This window comes from Elephantulus edwardii, unplaced genomic scaffold, assembly GCF_000299155.1.
Source record: "Elephantulus edwardii isolate Elephantulus edwardi_28Jun2011 unplaced genomic scaffold, EleEdw1.0 scaffold00263, whole genome shotgun sequence".
NCBI classification, from domain to species: domain Eukaryota; kingdom Metazoa; phylum Chordata; class Mammalia; order Macroscelidea; family Macroscelididae; genus Elephantulus; species Elephantulus edwardii.
Window position 1 is genome coordinate 2523876 of NW_006400013.1, and position 19701 is coordinate 2543576.

At 42.9% G+C, this 19701-nt stretch overlaps 1 protein-coding gene across 1 annotated transcript in view; it reads right to left on the reverse strand.

Annotated features, from left to right (window-relative positions):
• Positions 1-19701, reverse strand: part of DAPK2 (death-associated protein kinase 2) — a 125336-nt gene that overhangs the window by 9928 nt on the left and 95707 nt on the right. The window contains exons 3-4 of the mRNA XM_006899632.1: positions 18994-19132; positions 7271-7400 (exon numbers count right to left, since the gene is read on the reverse strand). Coding sequence (XP_006899694.1) covers positions 7271-7400; positions 18994-19132 — 269 coding nt within the window. The remainder of the gene's footprint in view (positions 1-7270; positions 7401-18993; positions 19133-19701) is intronic.

Here is a 19701-nt window from a genome sequence, read left to right on the forward strand (position 1 = left end):
TTGCTGTTCTGTTAAATTTTGCTATTTTGACTGGGGTGAGATGATATCTCATAGTTGTTTTAATTTGCATCTCTCTTAGGGCTAGGGATTTTGAGCATCTGGTGGCCTAGTGGTAAAAAGCTGCGTTGCAATCTCAAAGGTCTAAGGTTTGAGTCCACCAGTGGCTCTGTGGGAGAAGGATGGGCAATCTCCTCCTGTGTGACTAACTACTTCTTGAAAACCTTCTGGACAGTCAGTCACTGGTCGGTTCCAACTCGACAGCACACAACAACAAACTCTGTCCTGAGAGTCATAAGGAGTTGGAATTGACCTAAAGGCAGAACCAGAGAAATGGGAAGTGGCATTAAGAGTGTGGATGACTTTTCAAAGGCTGGTAATGAAATAGAAGAGGTAGAATGCTCACCTGGTAGTGGGGGAAAGCTGGAAAACAGTAAAGACTAAGTCTGTTCATCTGAAACAGTATCAAAGGCACTGCAACTACACAGAATGTTGCTATCCCAGTTAACTGCTAAGCCCGACTTCATGGTATAGAAAACCACCATCCTGGCCTTGCTTGGTTTGAGCTTTATAAAAAGGACATCACTCCTTATGACATTTTGTCATTTGGCTTTTTTTTGTCATTTGCTTTTTCACACTCACCATTCTGCTTCTACTGCTGACTGATTGTCATCCATTATCTTTCATTTTCACCATTTTTTTTTACATTCGCTTCTTAGTGATCATTTCAGTTTTTTCCTTTCTTTTTTCCAGTATAGGGATGAACTATTAACTTTTATAGGGATTTCATCAATTTTATGTGCACTCCTCTGTGTGTGTGTGTGTGTGTGTGTGTGTAGCTCTATGCCACTATATCATGACCACCAGTGCAATCAAGAGAACTGCTCCCTAACAGTTAGGGTCCTCTTGCTAGGTCAGTCACAGTCCGTAGCCTTCTTCCTCTAGCAGGGGCTTTAGCTGAGCAACCTTTGGGGTTTTTTTAAATTGTGATTTGAATGAAAGTTTACAAAGAAATTAGTTTCCACTCACCCATTCAAACCATTTTCTCCCCCTCTTCTCTCCTTGCTTCAATATGTAATGCATTACCTGTTCTGGATTTGAGCACTTTCTTTAACGAAACACTGTGGAATTTTTTGCACATGTTTCCTGACACATTTGAAAGCTTTTCATCAAGACATGATATTCAAAGTGTGGTCGGCTGACAAATTATTCACAGACTTTCACTGGTTCATAGAAGGTAGGCACACAAATTGTAAGGGAGCACTTAGAAATACTTATAGCAATTTGTTACTGCTGGGACAATCAAATATGATCATTTTTATAGAAATTTCATTCTATCAGACCAGGGCATGATGGAATAGCTTTGATTCTATAGTTTTTGTTGAGAGAACAGAATGAGTGATCTCAATCATGAATGTGGCAATTGCTCCAGTTTGTTAGATCTTAAATATCTATCAACAAACTTTCATCAGTTTCTCTACACGTCTTGCATATTTGTTAGCCTTGGTTGTAGGTGTCTTTTCCACACCAGCTCTTCTGAAATAGAATGTATAAGCCACAAACTCCACTTATTTTATGTGAACAGTTCACATAGCTGGTCTATTTGCATGGTTGTGTAATCATTGCCAAGGATCCTTGGTGATGAAGTGGCTGAAGAGCTTGGCTGCTAACGGAAAGGTTGGCATCTTGACCCTACCAGCCCCTCCAAGGGAGAAATATGGGACAGCTGGCTTCCACAAAGATTACAGCCAATGGGGCAGTTCTGCTTTGTCCTAAAAGGTCACCATGAATCCAAATCCATTCTTCATAGCACTTCGTTTTGGCCACCAACCCCACAGTCAAATGTCAGAACATTTCATTCACCCTAAAAAGAAACTCGGGGGCATCTGGTTTCTTACTTTCTTATAAATGCTAACTATTTATCTTTCTTTTTTCTTTTTATGCTGAAATATATAAATATAGTTGCTTTTGTTCTCCCCACTGTTAATTTCTCTTTAAAGACAATCTGTACATAAATGTTTTTGTTTGTATATACAAAATTACTTCTGTAAATGAGTTGTTTTGTTCTTTTAATTTTTGGTTATTTTTCTCTCTTTCTTCTTCAGTTGGGCACTTCAGTACAAGGCTGAACAGAAGTCGGCGACAGTGGGTACCATTGTGATGTTCCTCATTTTAAAGAGTCTGACCCTTTGTTGTTATTGTTGGTGCAGTGGAGCAGAGTATGACTCAAAGTGACCCCATGAACAACCACCCTGAACCCTGTCCTAGCCTGTGCCATCCTCATCAATTTCTGCCATGCTACAGGTCACTGCTGAAATCACAGTGTTCACCTACCTCATTGGGGGTCTTCCTCTCCTTCACTGACCCTCCATCTTTCCAAGCATGATGGCCCTTTCCAAGAAATAGCCTCTCCTGGCTACATGCCCAAAGTATGAAAAGATGAGGTGTTGCCATCTTTGCCTCAAGGAGCACTCTGGCTGCACTTTCCCCAGGACATATCTGTTTGCTCTTTTGGCAGTTCATGGGATATTCAGTCATCTTCTCTAGCACCATAACTCTAAGGCATCAATTCTTCTGTTATCCTTATTCTCTGTCCAGCTCTCTGAAGTGTAGTAGGTGACTGAAAAGACCATGGCCTGAATCAGGCACATCTTAGTCTTCAAACTCATATAATTGCTCTTCAGCATTTTGGAGAGGTCCCTGACAGCAGCCTTGCCCAATGAAATACGTCTCCTAATTTCCTGATTGCTAGTACCAAGGGGTTGGAAGCAAGAGTGGCATCCATTTACTAAACAGCATGCCTCTGAAAGCTCTATAAACTTTCATAAATGTTGATAGCTGTAGAGGGGCTTCAGGCCTTTTGTTCATGAGTCAGTTCTAATTCAATGGCAGTGAGAGAGAATAATGATTTATAATTTTCTATATAAATATACAGGCATATATCCTCATAAGTGAACTGGCCTACAATTTTACCTTTTTTGCACTATCTCTATGTGATTTTCTTGGTTTGATATTAATTTCTTTAAATTCATTAGGTTTCCTTTGTGAGAAGAGCATGGTTGTTCTTGTAAATGTTACATAAGAGCTTAAAAAAACTAACGCATTCTTAGCTAACTTAAGAATTCTATTGTGTATGTCAATGAAATGGAAATTGTTAGCTGTTGTTTAAATATTTTATGAACTTTTGTTGCTTATTATAAATTATGAAAGTATGTTTAGGACAATGACGAAGGATGACAGAAGAATTGATGCCTTCAAGTTGTGGTGCTGGAGCAGAGTCCTGAGCATACCATGAACTGCTAAGAAAATAAACAGGTCTGTCTCAGAGAGGGTGAAACCAAGTTTCTCCTTGGAGGCTAGGATTTTGAAGCCCTATCTCACATACTTTGGACACAAGGCCAGGAGGGACCAGTCCTTGGAGAAGGACATCATGCTCGGGAGAGGGGAGGGACAGCACAAGGAGAGGAAGACCTCGGATTAAATACAGTAAGTGGGGCAGTGGGGATTGGTGTGTCAGTGTCAGTGAGACCGGCTCAGTACAGCACAGCTTATAACAACAACACTAATGGAGAATTTTTTCAGTTCCTTCAAATCAGTTTCTGCCATTAATTCTTTTGAGGTATTGTATTAGGTATATGTGAGTTTTTTATTGTTGTTATGTGTTATTGAGTCACCTGCAACTCTATGTACAACAGCTCTGAACCCTGCCCTATCTTGAACCAATCTCACTGTCTCCAACACACCTATTCTCACTATCCCAGTTAGTTTGTCAATCCATTTCCTCCAGGGTCTTCCCTCTTGTACTGTCCTGCCACCCTTCCAAGCATGATGTCCTTCTCCACGGACTGGTCTTTCCTGGCAACATGCCCAAAGTATATGAAATGGAGCCTTGCCTCCAAGGAGCAGTCTGGTTTCACCCTCTCTAGGACAAATGACAGTCCATGGTATGTTTAGTATTCTTCTCCAGCACCAAACCTCAAAGGCATTGATCATTCTGTAGTCCTTAGCCACTGTCCAGCTCTCTGATGCACAGCAAATAATTGCAAAGACAATGGCCTAGATTAGGCGCACCTTAGTCTCTAGACTGACATCATAGCCCTTTAGCACTCTGGAGAGGTCCCTAACAGCAGATTTTCCCAATGTAACTCATCTTTTGATTTCTTGAATGCTGGTGCCAAGAGTGTTGATTGTGGAGCTGAGCAGGCTGACACTGTTAACAACCTCAATCTCTTCTCCATCTACTATGGTGCTGCCAATTGGCCCAATGGTGAGAACCTTTGTCTTGATGTTGAGCTTCAATCCATACTGAAGACTGCAGTCCTTGACCTTCTGCAGCAAACACTTCAGGTCCTCCTCAATTTTAGAAAGCAAGGAAGGTTGTATAGGCTTTGATGAGTCTTCCTCTAATCCTTAGAAGTGAATTACAGCTTTTTGGTGAACTGAATTTTTATCTTTTTTTGCTTTTTGTTTTAATACTTATTTCTTTTTCTATAAAATCACTCCTTCCTAAAAAAAAAAAAAATCACTCCTTCCTCTTTCTTTTGGATATTTGCTTAGTACAAATTTTTCTGATGTTTAAATAACTGTTTCTTTTTCTATAAAATAGCTCCTTCCGCTTTCTTTTAGATATATGCCTCGTACATGTTTTTCCAGTCATTGTCTAGCCTATGTTTAGGTGTCCATATAAATGTTTCCTGTGCATTCATGTCTGATTCACGATGACCCTGGGAGGTCAGAGTAGACCTGTGCTCCACAGGGTTTTCAACGGTTGTAATCTTACAGAAATATCAGCCAGGCTTCTTTTGAGCAGTGTTGCTGTGCAGAATTGAATCTCCAATTTTATAGCTGCCAGTCAAGTAAAACCCATCTGTGGCACCCAGAAAACCTTTCCATATCCTGATTTAAACATCCAATCCACAATCCTGATCTTTAACTGAAGGATGTAGTCCAATTATAACTATTGAATCATATCTACATTGTGTACATGCATGTAAAGGCAAAACCAATCCCACTGTCCTCAAGTGCAGGCTGACTGAGAGCATTCGCCATTGGCTTTCTGAGGCTGTAAACATTTACCGGAGGAGATTGCGTATCTTTCTCCTTTGGAGCAGCTGATGGATTTGAACTACCAAGTTTTCAGTTATCAGCCTGGCCTAAAATTTACTGCCATGGACTTGATTGCAACTCACAGCAATCCTCTAAGGATAAAGAACAGTCACCTCGGGTTTCCAGGCTGTACTCTGTACTCTTTCCAGAAGCAGACGGCGCCATCTTTCTCTGACTGATGGTCTCGAACCACAAACTGACCTTTTGGTTAGCAGCTGAGTGCAAAACCACAGTGCCACCACCTCTATTTCTATTTTTTTTCCTGTCAATTTTGGATTTTGCTTGTTTTTGCTCTTTTTCATGTGTGTGTTTCTTCTCTTTCTTGTCTTCCACTTTGTTACTATGATTTGTCTCCTTACTGTTCTTCCCAACTTTTATCTTTTTAATGGTTACACGTCTCTTGAGGCTACACTACAGATTTCTAACAAATTCTACCATAAACCAACACTGTCATCTTCATCTAACAATTCCAGAAAATCAAACACTAATTTCCTATACTGTTTCCTAGATAACAAAATTAGTAGCCACTGGACTGATAGGCAACATCATGACAGATGGAGGGAGAAAAGATTGAAACTGTCAATGACTTTTTTTTTAAACTTGGATCCACAATCAACATGCTTAGTACTAGCAGTCAGGAGGTCAGGAGACATATTACACTGAGAAAATCTGTAGTCAGGGACCTGTCCAAATTATTAAGAAGAAATGATGCCAGTTTGAAAACTAAAATTCTCCTGATTCAAGCTATGTACTGAGAGATGGACAATGAGTAAGGATGACAGAAGAAGAATTGATGCCTTTTGAGCACTGGTGTTGGAGAACAATGCTGAATATCTCAAGGACTGCCAAAAGAATAAGCAGTTATATCAGAGTATAAGAAACAGGTATATAAGCAGCCAGAGTGCTCCTTGGGGCAAAAATGATGAAGCTTTGTCTCACATATTTTGGGCATGTTCATTTGAGAGGAACATCATGCTCAGGAAGGTGTGCGGATGGTGAAGGAGAGGAAGACCCTCAACCAGGAGGACTGACAGAGTGACTGCAGCAATGGGCTTTGGGGTGTTGGAAATGGTGAGGGTGGCACAGGATCGGACAGGGTTCAGATCTGTTGTTCACAGGATCACTGGGTCATACTTGACTCCATAGCACCTAACAACAACAATATAACAATACTGTTTTCATTTTGTTACATCCTTTTTTTTTTTTACGGCATGAAGACTTGCTTGTGCAGTGGTTAAGCACTTGGTTTTGAATTTAAAGGTCAGTGCTGTACACTTATTAGCCAATCAGTGGAGAAATACGTGCTGTCTACTTTTGCAAAGACCGGTCTAGCCTTGGAAACCAAATAGGGCCGTTCAGTTCTGTTCTTTGTGGTGGCTATGATTTGGAATTGATTAATTGACAGTGGGTTTGGTAGTTGTTTTCTTTTAAATCATGCAATTAAAACTTTTTTCATCATCCTTTTAGACAGAAAATGTTTATATTTGCCTAATGTTTAATGATGTATTTGCTCACTGCAACTTTTAGCATTAACATGTTGCCACACACTTTTAAATTGACGACCGTGCTTAGAAACACATTTTGCCGTCATTGCGGCAACGTCGTAAGGCTTCTCTTCTGAGGTAATTTTTCTTAATCCCAGAAGTACATAGTTTAGGGATTCTCTTAATCAGAGTCTGTTAGAGGCCAACTATGATTTATTGTTGTTAATTTTTCTTAAATTCTTGAAGTGTGGCTTTTCTAGGTACTCAAGTTTCAACTCTCTGGGGTTTTGAGGAGGCCATGCCCTTCCTCCAAACCCTTAGACCATCCCAACTCCCAAAAGTAAGTTGGTGGATTCAGCATCTGGCAGACAACTTCCTTTTTTCCTTTTCAGGAAATGAGAAAGCTGAACTTGTTGGAATGAAAGAAGGTTATTTCATAAACTTCTAAGAACAGCTGGTGGGAGCAGACTGAGAGATTTTCATTCTGCAGAGACTTCATGGTACCACTTGACCACCCTCTGGTTCCTGGGCCTTCAAATCCAGAACCCGAACCGCCACCCAGATGCCCAGCAGGGCACCTTTTAGCAGCCTCCCCGCCCCCAAGACACAGGGTCTGTTCCCAGGAGTTCTCTACCTTTTGATCCCAGACTCTCAGCTGGGAGATAAGTAGGCCTAAAGCTCACCAACAAATTCCGGCGTCCCAAAAATGTTCTTAAACTCAACTCCATCTTCTATTTCATGAGCCAGTCCAAAGTCAATCAGCTTGATGTGTGGAATGGGAATATTCTTGTCTAACAACATAATGTTTTCTGGCTGGAGAACAAAACAAAACACACACACAAAAAAAAAAAAAGGAAGGAAGAAAAGATAGTAATTGAAGGCCTGTTTTGTTTTTACTTTGAGGTTTGAGGTGTGGCTTCATGTTCTTTTTGAGCTAAAACAGCTCAAACCCTTTCTTATTTGTGTGTCTTCTGTCTTCCTTGTGAACTCACCAGTGGGCAGAGGGCTGAGGACAAGGCCTGTTTCACCAAAACTACTGCTGATGGGGACTGTGGCTTTCATTGTCTCTCTGTTCCTGAACTGCTTACTGTAAGGCCTCTGTTTCCCCCATATGTTAAGTGAGACCAACCAGATATTTGTAGCATTTCCTATAAACAAAACCAACCCCTCAAGTAAGTGAGCTGTGGGCAGAGAAGATGCAGCTTAACCAAGGTTCCCACTGACTGGCCTTGGTCTTCCTGACCACTTCTTTCTGCAGTTAGTTCACTTCCTGTTGACACCCATTCCCCTCCTCCAGACTAACTGTATGGCCCACACTTTGCTGGGTTTGACACATTTGACTCTCAGCCGAACATGGGGGAAACTGCATCTGATTTCTAGGACAAATACCAGCATCCCAGGCTATTGGCAGTCCAGCAGACAGCTGCTGGGTTTGACACAGCAGTGTGGCTAGAACTAGGCTAGAACCATACTTGTGAACCCCATCCTTCTCACTCCCATCTACCATCTGGAGCAGGATGCAGGTCAACAGGTCTCTCTACTTCATCCTCATTCTTCCCACTTTGCACACTGATTGTCCTAGACAGCATCCAAAACGGAATGTCCTGAAAACATACATGCATATAAAACCTGTGACTATTCTGAGGCTGAGATAAATACTGTGTATGACGCAAAATCTCAGAGCCATTGAGAAGGTTTATCTTTAGTCTGGAGTCTAGGATCCCCTTATTACTAGGCCGAATCATAAAACTTTCTGCATTCTACCTAATTCAGTAGTGCAAGAAAACACAGTGCAATATGATACCATTTCACATCCACTGTGACGGCTATGATCAAAAAGACCAGTGTTAGCAAGGATATGGAGAAACTGGAACTCTCAAACATTGCTGCTACTGGTGTAAAATGATGCAGCCCCTTTAAAACAGGATGCCGATTCCTCCAAGGGCTAAACGTGGTGTTAAAATAGGAACCAGTAATTCTACTCCTAAGTACACATCCCTAAGAAGTGAAAACACAAATTCACACAAAAACAAAATGTTTATAGCAATATTAGTCATGGAGACAAAAAGTGGAAGTAATCCAAATGTCTACCAACTAGCGAATAAATAAACACAGTGCATTTGGGTTTATATTTGGAAACAAAATGTGTTTACTTATTCTATATATTGTTGTTGTTGTTGATTGCCTTTGAGTTGAGCACGACTTATGGCGACCCTATGAACAAAAGGCCTCTCTACAACGATTGACATTTATCAAAGTTCATAGAGTTTCTAGAAGCATGTTGTTTAGGAAGCAGATAAACTATAACATAATGAATAGAATAGAATAGAATAGAATAGAATAGAATAGAAGAGAAGAGAATAGAAATTATATATTATTTTATATATATGAATATTCCACAACCCATAAGATAAACTATATATGTGTATTTCATATAGAAGAAAATTACTCAACCATAAAATTAATACAGTATTAATATATGTTAGCATGGATGAACCTTGGAAACATCATGCTAATTAACTGAAAGAAGTTAGTCACAAAAGACTACATGATGTATAATTCATTTACATGAAATATCTGGAACAGATAAATTCATAAAAACAGTGGCTATCTGGGGTCGGAGGGATGGGGAAATAGAGAATGACTGCTAATGAGTAGAAGGCTTCTCTGGAAAATGATAAGAATGTTCTAGAATGCAATGTAGTGTTGGTTGCACAACTCTGTAAATTAATCACTTTAACTGTGTGAGCTGTATGATATGGAAACGATATCTCAATAAGGTTGTTTAAAAAATATAGAAGTGTTTTAAAAAGTTTCCATCTCCCCAACCCCCACCCAAGGTGGGGGGAATCCAGTGTGAAGGGTAATATAAACAAACTTTTGTAGGTAAACCAGTCTAGATTTTTTTTTAAAAAAAGAAATATTTAAAAAATAGATAATACTGCATTGGAATGGATGAGGGGAGGAACTGCCTGAAAGAAATGTATGATTAGACATTATATATATAATAACAATCTGGAACAAGAGGTATATTGTGAAGTGTACTGGGAGAGGAGGAAGGGAGGGAAAGGGTGGAAAATGTGCCACAATGAATGAATAATAATTTTTTAATAACTCCTGGTGATCTTTTTGTGAAATAAAATAAATAAAGATGAGGCAGAGTCAGGGGGAAAAAAGTTGCCCATCTCTGTTTCTCAAATTACTGGAGTTCCCCACGTCTATGCCTTTGTTAGCGCCATTTGCTCTCCCAAGAATGCTTTTTGCTCAGTCTCTGTCAACTGGAATCCTGGGGATGTCAGCCGCCATGTGTCAACCTAATCAACTCACCTTGTGCCTAAAGCCTTTCTTCCTCTGCCCTGAGTTTCAGCCATCCCGACCAGAAATGAATTCCTCCTTCCTGCAAATCCCTTTGCATTTATTTGAATCTTCCTTGTTAGGACATTTGTCCCTGGTCCATCAGCCTTTTGCTGTCTCTGTCTGAGCCCCCTGCCAGAGCCTCCCCTGGAGATCCTTGCATCTTGGCCCCAGAGTGCCAAGCACAGAAGCTGGTACATTGAAGGTGGTATCAACTATTCACTGAGCTGATTCTGAATCTGGACTGAAGATGTACTGTACAGGCTCCCACCCCAAATTTCCAAACTCTCTGAAGTCTCTGTACCTCATATCAGAGTGGCTGGAAACTTTCACCCAGGGAACTGATGACTAAGGTCACCTTCTCCCCCCAGTTTTTTTCTCTTTTAAAAAAAGAATCAGTAAAGCATTTCCTTTTGCATTGTTTAAGCTTGTTTATTCTTCTTCCTCTCTAGAGATTTCCTTCAACCCTATTTTGAGAATGTGTCAAAGTCCTTTCCCAAGACCAAGTAGATTCTTCAAGTCTGTAGAAGTAGGAAGCAGTGAAAAGGAGGGCCCAAGGCAGGTTGGCAAATTCCAGTGCCTGTGACCTGGTGCCCAGGTGGCTGCCGATGGAACACAAGTGTCCTATGGCAGGTGGCTTCTCCTTACCACTAAACCACCAGAGCTCCCTCCTTCCCACGCTAGTTGGGCAAATTTCCACTGCTCTGGACCTCAAGACTTGTAGGATGTACAGCGGTTAAGGCTCCTATCCCAGTTTTAGAAAGAAGAGTGAGGTTTCTGGCCACAGGCGCCTGAGCTCAGGCCTGACTGCCCGCTGGGGTAGTGTGATCTTATCCACACTCCCTGGCTCCTGACATTCTATTCCACGTTTATTAGCTTCAGCTAAATTGTCCACCACACACCTGACTTCACTTCAAAGCAAGAGTTGGAGGGATCTGTGAGAGGAATTACATTTCCCTAGACATCAACTCTGGGTCCTAGGAAACGTCATCAAGAAGCAGGACTAAACTATGCCTGTCAATACAAATCCCCCAAGCTCAGCTCACCGTGGCCAGATCTGCGTCACCATGGATTCGGCCAAAGATGTGGTGCCAACAGGATGCAGGTCCTCCAGCCAGGACCATATTGAGGGGTGATCCCCATAAGCTGGGCATGGCTGTGAGGCTCCCTGCAGGTTGAAGAGGGGCCTATGTAGTAAAGTGCAAAAGATGATAGCTTAAACTCAGGTTGGCCTAAGTTCAAATCCCAGCATTGCCACTTGCAACCTGATACTGTTTTAGGTGTCATCAAGTCAGAACCAACTCATAACTGACTCCTCAACAGGTTTTCAGAAGGAGACTGTCATTTTTGTCCTGCAGAGAAGCTGAAGGATTCAAACCACCTGCCTTTGGGATGGCAGCACAATTCCTTACCCACTAGGCTACCAGAGCTCTCTCACAAACTGCTAAGACTTGAGCAAAGTCACTGGGCCTCTTGAAGCCTTAGTTTCTCACCTGTAAAATGGAGATAACACTTACAACAGCACAGAGCTGTTATCAGGATTCAGAGTCGATAGATGTAAAGAGTGGTACTGAGAGAGATTTTGGAGAGGGATACTATATTTGTTCACTCTTTTCAATGATACAAGCATAAAAAACCTACCCAAGGTCACCAACAAAGGGCAGAGCCAAGCCTTGAACCTGAAGCTGCTGAGCTCAGCCTGTGGTCTCTCACACTGCCTGCAGCTGAGTGAGACTGTTCAGCTCAGCAGAGCAGGGGCCCTGCCAGGTTTCTACTATGTGGACCAGGAAGTGGTTTACAAACTATCAGTGGAAATGTCGAGCACAGCCCTAGATTACTCAGACAGAGCTTGGCAACCTGAAAAAGTGAAGTCACTCACTGCCAGGTTTCCAGGGAACTGTGGCTCCCTCTCCTCATGGGACACTGGAAAGGAGACCAAGGCAGCCACTACCCTCGAGCTTCCAGGGTGACCCATGCCAAACCTCTGCCTCCACGGAGTAGTCAAAACCCTACTGCTTGCTATTCCCACCTTTTGCCACTCCAAGGAAATAAAAATTAGCAGGTGCCCAGAGTTTGAGAAACGAGTGCCATCATTGGCCAATACAGATGTGTATCTCAGTTCTGGCCCATGATAGCTACAGGGCCTTGGCAAGTCACTTAATTCTCTAAACCTTGGGCCGCTTGTCTGCAAAATGGGAAAATTAACACTGGAAGGGGTTCTGAAGAGGAACAATGCAGCCTGAAGCAAACTTCCCCTTCCTATAAATGGCCATAATGACAGAACCTCTCTGGAAGGGCTGATGTATGAATAACATGAATAAACACAGGCACTTAGAGCAGAGCCTGCACACAGCAGCTGCTCAGTAAGTTTCAGCTCCCATCATTTTTGCTACACCAGTGATGCCCCCTCAACAACCCGCTTGTGTTTAACTCTATTCTGTTGACAAAATATTGTCACCTTCAGGGTCTCTCAGAGTCAAGGGCATGCTGGAGCTGGTGCTTACCAGCACATGACAGCTAATTATTAAATCTGCAAAAGTTTTGGGAGTCAACTGATAAACACCATCATTACAAAAAAATTCAATCACACAAATTCATATTTAAACAAACTATATTAAAAACCTAGTGTCAGTGTTGTCCCTGCCTTTCTCACATGCACTTTTACGCACTTATTTCCTGCTTCACCATCCCACAGGATACCCATCCACTTCTAACCCCCCCTTCACATCTATCTCCCTTTCACCAGCCCTCCATCTAATAACTTATATATGAAGCTTCCATGGCTTCTGTGATTTCAAACACATCAGCTGATGGTAGTTCCTTATGATGGGATCAGTGTCTCTGAAGTTTAGTCGCAATATTTCGGTCAAAGGTGATGCATCCTGTAGAATTGCTGTATAGATAGGCTTTTCTTGGCCCGAGGGCCGGAACAATCTGTGTTATGCGGATGACACAACCCTGCTTGCTGAAACTCAGGAGGACCTGAAGCGCCTGCTGCAGAGTGTCAAGGACTGCAGCCTACAATATGGACTGAGGCTCAATGTCAAGAAGACAAAGATTCTCACCACTGGACCAATTGGCAGCATCAGGATGGATGGTGAAGAGATTGAGATTGTACACAGCTTTAGTTTGCTTGGCTCCATAGTCAACAGTCTTGGCACCAGCAGCCAGGAAATTAAAAGGTGCATTGCCATGGGAAAGTCTGTTGTTAGGGACCTCTCCAAAGTGCTGAAGAGCAATGGTGTCTCTCTGGAGACTAAGGTGCGTCTGATACAGGCCATGGTCTTCGCAATCACCTGTTATGAATCAGAGAGTTGGACAATGACCAAGGAGGATAGAAGGAGAATTGATGCCTTTGAGCTGTGGTGCTGGAGAAGAGTATTGAGAATACCATGGACTCCTAGGAAAACAAACAGATTTGTCCTGGAAAGGGTTAAACTGGGTGGTTCCTTGGAGGCAAGGATTCTGAGGCTCTGTCTAACTTACTTTGGACATGTTGTGAGGAGGGACCGGTCCTTAGAGAGGGACATCATGCTTGGGAGGGTGGAGGGACAGCGCAGGAGAGGAAGGCCCTCTATGAGGTGGATTGATTCAGTGACTGGGATAATTGGGATGGGAGTGTCAGAGACAGTGCGATTGGCACAGGACAGAACGGAGTTTAGGGCTGTTGTACATAGGGTCGCTATGAGTCGCAGGCGACTCGACGGCACATAACAACAACAACATATTAAAAACAAAAAAGCAATAAATGGTTAAAACTCACCACATCCTAATTTTTGCTTTTTTACTATCATCTATTCTCATGAAATTGAAAATATAATGATGTTGTATACTAAAGTATACTTGATTTGAAATACTATATACTAGTATACTAATACACATATTTCCCCAACTGCACAGTCAGTGACTTCGTGTTGGTAATTTGAAATTGGCCCTGGTGTGAGTCTTTACATGATAGGAATTGGCAGACAATACAAATCAGGACTTGGTATTTTGTTTTCTTGATTTTAGACTTAAAAAGTCATTGAGAAGATGCAGATTAGAACTTAAATGGCCATCATTTCGGTGCCCTTTATGAATAGCACAGAACACAGAGGAAATACTCTTCTAGTATTCAAAAACTACGGTCCTACTCATCAATCACTCATGTCACTGGTGACTGAGTAAAATACTATCATAAATTCTCATTGTTTCATTTTCCTCTTACTTGTTAATGGGAACAAAAGCATCAGCCAACATTCTTGTCAGAACTACACTCTGAATCAAATGACCCATAGTTTGCTTACTGGCATGAGAATTTGGCAAACCCAAAGAAATATTCTGAGAAAATCTATCTATTGCTAATTGTTGTTGTTGTTGTTATATATCACTGAGTCAAACCCAACCCATAGATGACCCTCCAGCAGGTTTTCAGAGGCAGTTAATCTCATGGGAAGAGATTATCCATCTTTTTCCTGTGGATCAGCGTGTGGCTTCAAACTGCATACCTTTGAGTTGCCAGCACAACGCCTTACCACTAGTTCACCAGAGCTCCGTCCCATGCTCTTTACTGCCTGAGAAAACCACTGAAGGGTCAGCTATGACGTGGGTCTGATGTGTGGTGCATAACAACAAAAACAACAATGCTGCTTACAAAGAGCCTTGGGACCTGGACAGAGGGTCGTCATGAGTCGGCATCAACTTGGAGGCAGTGGGTAGGCTGGCTGACAATGCTGCTTTTAAAAGCCCCCTCAGAGGTTGGGGTTCTTGTGTACAGTAATATTCAGTTCTTACAACTTGTTCTTTCCACTTAAAATACCTGTCAGATCCAAGAACTACCTTCCACTTCTGAATTCTCAAGTTAGATCAAGTTAGGGCAGGAGGGCTGGTGGAGGGCAGGGAAGAACACACCCATTCTCAGAGTCGATACTCTCAAATACAAAAGAAACACAAAACCACAACCAAAAAAGACACTTTCTACAGGGTCTTTATTTGTGTTGGGAGCAAGTACCAGGGTGAGGTTACTGGGTGGTACTGAGTCCCATTTCCTGGTGATGTGTCCTGGGAAGGCACTTCTGAAGCATAGCTAGAGCTACCTGAACTGAGTGGACAGGCAGCCTGTGTCCCATCTCTGTAAACACGGGGCAGCATTGTCTAGCCTAGCCATCTTCTCCTATCACATCAGCACGTCTTTCTGTGGCACAAATTACAGCATAATCAGAGGCAATCTCAGCTCTGCAGAAGCAGAGAGCTAACTCCTTGGAAATGAATGAGTGTTGGTAAAAGGTACAGTTTCTTTCTATCTCAGATGACCTTGTTGAGTCCCAGTGTGGCAATTTCCTAGTGGACAATGGGACCCTGGAAAATACACCTTTGATGCTTGTCAGTCTATTCCATGACATACAGTAAGCTGTCAATAAATGTTTGTCATTGAATTTGTATTGAAATTTGTGTGTAACCTCTTTCCTATTTTCCAGGTGACACATAAAGGGCCTTAAACATCCATCAATCTGGTCCTCACTCAGGCACTCACTCACCCATTCACTCACTCAATACCAAGTGACTTCTCTTGTTTTAGACAAAGTACGAGACACAGGCAGCAGAGAGAGCGTTATAGAAATCAAGACTCTCTGCAGAAGTTTCAGCAATGAATAACAGAAGCATAAAGGCAGATAAGATCTTAGTTGTGCTTTTAGGAGGCAACAGGAATGGAAAAGGTTTCTCAGAGGAAATGTCATTATGTCAGCACTTCAGCTGGACTTCAAAAGACAAGCAGAAGGCCTTGGGCAGAGAAAAGGAAGAGCAACAGCATCATGGTCTGAGAACAGCAGGAAGTGAGGAGAAAGGAGACAGAATGAACATCAGTCATTCATTTCCTGGGGTTAATGTTCTGGCCACAAGAACCACAGAAATGGGCTCCTGTCTGTCTGAAATGATGAGGACGGCATAGGATAGGACAGAGTTCAGATTGGTTGTTTACTGGGTCTCAACTCAATGGTATCTAACAACAACAATGTTCTAGAGTGAAGAGGGTGAATCAGGTTATAAACAAGCCTAGAACTGTTCCAGAAAGGTCTGAATGCCATGCTTGGAAGACATTCATTTATACTACAGGCAACAAGGATCCATGACAGATCTTTAGACAAGAGCACACCATGATCTGTTTTGCTAAGACTACTTATTTTACGTCCATTTGTCCATTCCCCTGCTCTCTGACATAAGTCTGGGCTCCTCTCCTGGGCACAAACATACCCTCACCATCCTGTCCTCACAACATCTAGACCAGGAGGAGCTCAGCAAGTAGACTCCTGAGAGAGATCATTCTGGTGCAAAAGCCAGGCTGAACTGATCATCCCTTCACTATCTGCTTCCACAGGCTGGAAGGCGAACATGGCAAACAGTTCATGGGCTCGCAGACAACATGGTGACTTTGTTCAAAGCAGTGATGCTAGACTGACTTCCTTGGGGAAGAGTAACAGAATTACAGACAGGACAGGAAAGCAGAGGCCCCTCTTGGGGAATAAAAAGCAGGAAGGAAACTCTGAATTTTATAAGGTGGGAAACAACATCGACCCAGAAGTCTTCTCAAAACTTCTGGCTAAAATGTCCTCATCACTGGCCCCCAGTTGGTGGAAAATTCCAGCCAAGGGTCACGCATCCCCACACTCCAGCTTCAGGAATTATCTGTGCTAATCGTGTGGTATTCCTTCTGAGTTCCAGTTACTCATCACTTCCTGTTGGTGCCCAGTTAAGGCCTGTGTTAAGGGAGCCACAGGAGTGGGAGGGAACCAGAAGGCTCAGTGCCCCTCACCCTCTAGACTTCTAGGGGAAATCAGACTGTCTCCAGGTGATGGGAAATGCCCATGCTCAGACAAGAGCCAGACGTGAGCCCCACCAGCTCCACTTAGCAGGCTCAGCACTCCACGAGCATTTGTTTTCCTAGTCTATCAGGACCCAAAACACTGTAACAAGAGCTGTGTTTTCTTTTCCTCTATTCTGGGAAGAGAAATAACAATAACAATGACACTGGGCACCAATTCAGTATTCAGCATTAATGTTGTTCTCTAATCCTTAAAAACTACCTTGTCAGGTATGTATGACTATTGCATTAAAGCTGAAAGACTGAGATTCATTCTTAACCTATCAAGTCCTATAAGAAAATGTGAATTAAATCCAAATTTCACCGACTTCAAGTAAGGGCTCACCCAATGCAATGACCTGCCATAGAAACAAACAAAACAGTGTCATCTTGCCACAACCTTCCTGATCCCTCTACAACCCTGCCCCGCTACTTCCACCAGGCCTGTTCAAGAAAAGGCCAAGAACCCACTGGAAGCTGGTCTCCTGCAGTCAGCCAAGACACACGGAAACATGTTCACTGTCCTTTGGACTACAGGAAGCAGACACAGACGCAACCCAGTCAGACCATTTATTGTTTGGCATGTTATCACCCCAAAGTTCAAAGGTCTCTCAGGCCACACCATCCTCAGGTGATCCCAACTTTTACCTGGTGACACCTGAAGATAGTAAGAAGTATGCTGTTGGAAGAATTAAAAGCATCAACAGCCATTAGAAAGAGTGAGGTCCACTTGGAGGGGACTCACAGCAGGTTATTTATGAGGTATAATAAGAACTGGGGTTGGAACTTGTGCAGAAATTGAGTCCACACACAGGCACAGCTAACATGAGACCATGGGTAAAACATACCCTCTCTGGGCTAGACCTTCGTGACAGAAACTAGGGTGCCACCCTGCTTCCCATCTCCCACACCTAATCCCCATATCAACCTCTGGGACAGCTCTTGGACCTGTCCCCTCCTGCAGTTAGTCTGGCACTTGGCAAATCTCACCTGGATTACTGCTCAAGCTTCCGCATGGTCCCCCAGACTCAAACTCATCAGCATTCTGTTTATCCTTCAAGTCAGGGGGATCATTCTGAAACACACATGTTCACCTCACCTCCTTGCTTATCGGGCCCAGACATCTCTCAGGATGAAGTCCAACCTCATTCCTCTGCCTTGTATCTGCCTCCTGCCCTCCTCCTTCCTGTCTCTCCAGATATGCAGCACCAGAATCTTCTGCCTGCATATCCCTGAATGCACTGCATTATTTCATGGCCCCATAAATGACTGATCCCTCTCCTCCTTAAAAGGCCCTTCATTTTCTAGCTTCTGCTGGTCCTTAAGAATTTAACCCAAACATCACACCTCCTCCAGGAAGTCCTCTCTGGTGCACTAGTCTCGTGTACATGTCCTTCTAAGATTTCCCAGCCTCCTATGCTTCTCTCTATCACAATTCCAGCTGTTGATTTTCCCTTGCTGCCTCCTGTACGAAAGTCCCTGGGATAGAGGAACTAAGTCCCAGGTGGGGCCTCATTTGATTTTGTATTTGCAGGAGCCACATAGGTATGTACCTTAGCACAATGTTTGAAACACAACAGAAATATATGGAGAATTAATAGATCTCTCCAGTGACAGGTTCTCTGATATCTGGGTAAGAGGACTAACAGGTTTTGGGTGTCACTTCAGTCTGTGCAATTGAGCTCAGTTATTAAGGAAATGGAGCTCTCTGTGGTCAAAGTGAACTTTCCTGACCTGGAGTACCAGATAATACTATTTTACGAACAGCCCCTAGGAAGCAAACACATATCACAAGACAAAATTTCTCAGTAAGCCAGCTCCTGAGTGGGCAGACCTAGGGCTGTCTGAAGAGGAGCAAGCTTACTGAGAAGATTTGTCTTGTGAAATATGCTTGGTTTTAAGTTTCCTATAATTGCTCTTCTTATTTAAAAATTACACTCCACTTGCTCCTTCAAAGAGTTAAGGTACCTGTGCTCTGATTATTAAAACTCTTGCAGCTATGTGCAGAACATCTGATATGTGACATGAAACTGATGAGGTAGACACTTTCTGTGGCTTCATTAGTCCACAGAGCTCAGAGTCTTCAACTGTGAGATAAGTGAAGAAATCAGGTAGCCTCAGAGGCCCTCATGGCAACAGCATCGTGAGATTCGGGATCTCTTCTTCCTCCACTCTGATTCTTTCCCTAACCCCATTCTTAGCCCCATCACTGACCTTGAGATCAAAGTGAGCGATCTTCTTGGTGTGAAGGTAATTCACTCCATCCAGGATCTGCTTAATGAAGCTGGTGGCCTCCTCCTCGCTCAGTGACTCCTTCTGGGCCAGGAAGTCGAAGAGCTCTCCTCCAGGCACTCTGCAAGACACCAGGAGGGAGGGCCCAGGTCCAGTCAGTCAGTCTCATGTGCATGAGGCCAGGCTGGCTGCACAGCCACTGAACCTGACTCCTCAGCCAGTCTACAACAGAATCCCTGTCAGAGAGCCATTGTGTATGCAACGATGTAAAGTATGTTCAGATTTGTTGTTCACAAGATCACTATGAGTTGTAGTTAACTTGACAGTGTCTGACAACAGCCTACTAAATGGTGTTAAGACCCATCCACCTTTGATACATCTATTATAGTCCATCCACTGCCCATCACAGGTGAGTTGATTCTAACTCAGAGTCCTCCATCAAGTCGCCAAGACTATAAATATCTAAATGGGAGAAGACTGCCTTTCTCCATCAGAGCAACTGGTGGCTTTGAATCACCAACCTTTTCGTTGGCAGCCCATTAAGTCACATACAACACCAGAGCTCCTTTCTTCTACAGCAACGCTTGATGACTAAGACATCCCTCAGCAGCACCAGGGATTGATTTGTTTCTATTTGCTGTGTTCTTAACTTAGGATCATGGGATAGGGGTCATCCTTAGGATGCCATCA